Source organism: Callorhinus ursinus, unplaced genomic scaffold (genome assembly GCF_003265705.2).
Source record: "Callorhinus ursinus isolate GAN/ISIS: 27379988/994484 unplaced genomic scaffold, GSC_fseal_2.0 scaffold150, whole genome shotgun sequence".
Taxonomy (NCBI): Eukaryota; Metazoa; Chordata; class Mammalia; order Carnivora; family Otariidae; genus Callorhinus; species Callorhinus ursinus.
In genome coordinates this window covers 34288-39354 of record NW_027397212.1, presented here as the reverse complement: position 1 = coordinate 39354, position 5067 = coordinate 34288, and the positions used below count along the sequence as shown (strand labels likewise).

The 5067-nt window shown below is 62.7% G+C and overlaps 1 protein-coding gene across 14 annotated transcripts in view; it reads left to right on the top strand.

The window, feature by feature from the left end:
- The window catches only part of FBRSL1 (fibrosin like 1), a 78720-nt gene that overhangs the window by 46179 nt on the left and 27474 nt on the right, over positions 1 to 5067 (top strand). For all 14 annotated transcript variants that reach the window (XM_073890410.1, XM_025861596.2, XM_073890412.1 and 11 more), the window contains one exon: positions 990 to 1019. In XM_073890410.1, the coding sequence (XP_073746511.1) occupies positions 990 to 1019 (30 nt within the window). The remainder of the gene's footprint in view (positions 1 to 989; positions 1020 to 5067) is intronic.

Below are 5067 nucleotides of genomic sequence, written 5' to 3'. Positions count from 1 at the left end.
TCACTCCCAGCTGCAGTGGGTGGCTGGTAGAGCACGGGGCCCATCCCTCCCCCTGGGGCGCCAAGGGCAGGGCACCCCCTCCCTGCGCTGACCAACTGGAGGACACCACACAGACAGCAAGGTGCACAGCTGACGGGGGCCTGTCACCCTCACATGTGGCCCAGGAGATTTATTTTCAGCGGCAGAATTCATTTGACACGACATGTTGTAATTGTGGTTCCTAGGAAGGGATTATTTTTCTTTATATTCTTTTAGGGGAAAATTGCCGTGGTTTCTAGAAAAGCAGTCTTTTCTTTTTAAAGCTCTGCCTACTGAAGATGGAAAACAAAGATTTGTTTGCACGATTACCAACCTTTCTCTAACCAGCTGAGCGAGCACGTCAAGTGGCTTATACCCAGGCTGCAGGGGCACGCGAGGCGACCCTCCCTGTAGGCAGTGCCTGTGGCCACAGGCCTGGGCTGACCCCCTCGTCTGTCCAAGGGATCCAAGCCCCCCTCTGCCCCTTCAGTAGAGCTGGGGCTGCTGAGCCTGGGCTTCCATGTCCCTGCCCAGAGGGCATCCTTGATCCTACCCTGGGCCCCCATCAGTGCCCACCGCCCAGGAGTGCAAGCTCCTCACCTGTCACCTGGACCCCCGCCTGGAGAGTCGCATGTGGGAGAAGGCCTGAGGGGGTCACAGGGTAGCAGCTGTCCCAAGACCGGGTGACGCTGCCCCTAGCGTAGCCTGGGGTGAGGAGGCAGGCTTCATGGCTCGCTCTGGGCCCCGGTGCCTGTCCTGGGGCGGATGCACCTGCCTGGCTGAGCATGCTTCTTTGCCTCACCTCTGCCTGGCCCGCCCCCAGAGCCCTTCACCGAGCGCCTCGCTGGCACTCCAAACTCCAGATCCCTCCCAGGCCCCCCAAGGCCCTCTCACCCGCGAGGCCCCTCCCACAACCCCTGCCCTGCCACGGGGTGCGATGGGGCGCTGACTCTCCTCTCTCTCCCCTGCAGTGTGACAGCGAGAGTGAAGGGGACGACAAGGTAAGCCCCCCACACCTCCTCCCGAGACCCCCACCTGTGGGGCTGCAGGACAGGTGGCCTCCCCACATGTCCAGGCCCCGTCTCCGCCAGGGCTCCCTGGGATGGGGGGCACTGTGGGCAGAGCGGGGCCATACTCTAGGTAAGCCCCCCACTTTCCAGGCTGGGGCCGTGAACATCACCAGAGAACTGACTTCCGCTAATAGCAGCAATGTGTTAGCTCCTCCTAATTACCCTCCTTTTCAGCAGTTCCCGTTAACTCAGGATTTATGCACTTGGAGGGTTCAGCTCAGGAAAAACCGCAGCACAGACCTCCTTGGGGCCCTTGGTCCTGGTCATCTGCTGGCCCCTGTGTGTCCTGTGGGGAGCAGGGAAGAGGCCTCCCCGAGCTCACAGCCCAGCAGCTGACTGTGGGGCACCTACTGTGTGCTGAGCTTCGTGGAGGCGAACTGCAGCAGGGGCGAAGACCCTGAGAAGCGGCCCAGGCCTGGCACTCACTCTCTGCTTGTCCTGAGGCCCCGGGGGAGGCAGGAACTGTGACCCCCCGACATATCCAGGGACCCCAAAAGAGGAGCCTGCCCGAGCTCACACAGCTGGCCCCCAGAGTCCTCTGGGATATGGGACCCGCGTAGCTGGAAAGGGTGGTAGCTGGTGGTGAGGCTGCAGGCGATGAGCATGCCGAGGGGAGGTGCCGAGTGTCCAGGCCAGAGGACAGCATGTTCCCCCATGCTCGTCTGGAGGCGGGTCCGCTGCACACTGGCTTCTAGGCCAGTTTTGTGAAACGGAGCGAAGTGCCATCGGGAGGTCTGTGCGTGCATGACCGTGCTTCTTGCTCACCTGCTGTGTCCTGGCCTGCGTTGGGCAGGTGTTGTCCAAGGTGTGGACAGGCGGACGGCCCCTCTCGGCAGACGTATATGAGCAAGCATGGAAAGACAGGGTTGCGGAGGATGCCCAGAGTCCGGGTGATCAGCCTCGGAGCCTGGAGCAGGAAGGGCCGGGAGTCATCCGTGGTGGGGAGAGCAGTGGTGTGGATGGGTGAGGAGCCCCCGGTGTGCAAGGCGAGCTGGCCCAGAAGTCCTGCCTGGGGTCTTTAGCGGGGTCTGGACCATTTGGGGAAGGTGGCTGGAGGGCGGGCAGCTGGGAATGAACTGCTGTCTGGGTCCTGGGGCAGAGCAGCTCAGCCCCCCAACCCAGGCACCTGTGCAGAGTGGTCGTTCCTCAGTCTCTCTAATGAATTAGATGAAGGGCCTCAGGAAGGTGCTGAGCTGACACCTCGCCTCCGGCACCTCCTTTATCTGACACCACCTTGCAGGAAGCGCTCTCTGAAGACGGGGTGCTCTGAGTGGGGTTCAGAGGAGGGGTTTCTGAGGCCTGAGACCGCTGGCTGCCCCATCCAGGGCCCCTGGCCTATCTTCCACAGAAGAAACCAGGCTGCTACCCCCAAGCGGGTTCCTTCCGGGTGTCAGAGTCCCGACTCAGCCGCCAGGTCGCGCCGCACCCAGAACCTGCTCCCCCCTTCTCTCGGGCAGCCAAAGGGTTGACCCCAGCCCTCCAGGGGCCTCTGGGGCCCAGCGCAGCCTGGCCCCTTGCTCATTGCTGGCCCTGGTCTTTTTGTCCCTCTACCTCTGAGGCCACCCCTGCTATCAGAGTGGGGACTCTGGGTGGTAGAGACAGGGTCACGGAAAGGGCAGGCAGCAGGGTGCAGCTCTGACTGTGCCCCAGGAACGAGAGGTCACTTCTGGCACGGCCGTCGATGCCCTGGACCCGGTGGCAGGCCACCACCAGGGGCTAGCAGGGGCTGTAGCCATGGCCTCCTCTGCACTCACGCTGAGCGGGGAGCCCACAGGCCGGTCCTGAGCAACGCTTGGGGCCCCGCCCAGCCCAGCCGAGGGACAAGGGGGAGCAGGTGCAGTCGGGAGGGTGTGAGCAGCAGAGCTCAGTCTGGATGGGTGCGGGGCAGGGTCTCGAACTCATGATTCTGGTTTTTTTCTGGCAATTCCTTGTGCAGCCCAAGGGAAGAGCCCCTGCCCTGGAGACGTAGGAGGGCCAGAGTCTGAGTCGCAGAGCCCCCTGACTGGAGGGACTGGCTAGGGTCTCTGTTGGGGCTCACTCCTCTGCTGTGCCAGGTGCAGCCACTTGGCCCAGCCCCCCCTTCAGGCTGCCACTGGGGCTTGTGGCTGTGGATCCTGGGAAGGAAGGCTGTGGCCAGAGTCAGCCTTCCCCACACCTGTGTGCTGGGCCCTGGCCGTGGCCACAGTGAGTGGCCTGCACGGGTGATGAGGTGGCCCAGCTCCATCGCAGGGCAGGTGGGAGGCCAGGCCCCCCCAATCCCCAGCTTCAATGAGGCCAGGGTCAGAGGAGAAAGCAGAATCACCTCCATGCCCGAGTGTCCCCGCCTGTTCCATGGGAGATGGAGACACGTCTTCTGAGCCACAGTGAGCTCTGAGTCAGTTAATACGGAGTGAGTAAGCCACAGGCGGCTCCTGTTTGTGGGTGGATAGAGCCGGATGGTGCTCCAGAAAGCCCCTGGGCTGGAGAGCCAGGAAAGGGCACAGGCTTCCTCCCTGGTCACCCAGGTTTGCCCTCCCAGGAGTACCTGGGTCTTCTGCAACACTGGGGTGTATCTCTGGGCAGCTTGGGATGGAGGCCAGAGGCCAGGCTGAGAGCCCATGCAACTGACCATGGGTCAGCATGGGCTGGCCAGGTGGGCACTCGGCCTGAGCCCCAAAGCTGCGTGATTGTGGGGAGGTGTCAGGGCTTCCCGGAGAGGCTGCCTGGGGCAAGGGCTCCCTGCCGGATAATTTGCCAACCACCACGGATGGGTCGTGCCTGGTCAGCACTGGCTGGGTCATGGTGCCTCACCAGGCTCTACGTGGCTGCCTGGGCTGCCCCCTCCCCCCGGCCCTCTGTGCCTCTCATCTGGGCACACACAACCTCTCTGCTCATAGGCTCACAAGTCTGCCCGCGCCAGACGCAGAGACCCATCCTGCCTGCACAGTCAACTCCCAGCCCTCAGTCCTGCCTTCCAAGGCACAGACACCAGCTCTCTCCCTCACGGCCCCGCGTTGGTTAGAACCTGCATGTGACTGCTGCAGTGGAAACTGGAGTTAGCAGTGGCTTAATAGAGGGTTTGTATTTCTCACCTGGGAGCCCAGGTGTGGGCCCTCCAGGCTGGCATGGCCTGTGTGTGGTCATCAGGCTCCTGTCTCTGCTTGGCCGTCCTTGGTATACAGCTGCCTCCCTCACCCCCTTGGTCCACGAAGGCAGCTGTAGCACCAGCCACCTCATCTGCATCTCACCTCCTCACACCACTGGTCATGCAGAATGAGTGATCACCTGTGCGGCGAGCCAGGGAGAATGTTGGTGCAAAACGTCCCGTGGGGGCCAGAGCAGAGGGAGAGAGCATGAGTTCAGAGAGGCCACGTTATGTAAACCATAGCAGGAAGCGCAGGTCTGCTCCAAGTGCAGTGGGGAACCGCTATCCCAAGAGGTCCCTCCGGGCTGCATGGGGACGCTAATTACACACCGTGTGAGGTTGGACAGCAAGAGACCTGAGTTCTTCCGCCTCCCTCTAGCCAGGCTGGGTTCCAGGCCTTCCTCCCAGCCCATCAGGAAGCAGGTGCATCTCCAAGGGGTGCAGTGCCCGCTCATCCAGAGCCGCCACCCTTCCTGCCCTCCCCCACCCAGTCCAACTGACCTGCCATGGGCCGCCCCCCCCCCCAGGAGCCTCTGCCCTCTGCAGCTCCTCACCACCCTTCTCCAGGGACACAGCCAGGTGAGGTCTTTTGCCCCTTCCAGAAGGAGCTGCTCAGGGGAGGAAGGCCACGTGTCTCCAAGCATTTGCAGGATGGCAAAAGCCCTGATTTTATAGAGCTGAAAAAACATGGGAATGGGAGAAAGAGGCATCCCCCCACAGCATGCCCTCCCTGGGGCCCATCCCCCTGCAGCACGCCCTCCCCTGGGGCCCGTCCTCCTGCAGCATGCCCTCCATTGGGGCCCATCCCCCCACAGCACGCCCTCCCCTGGGGCCCGTCCTCCTGCAGCATGCCCT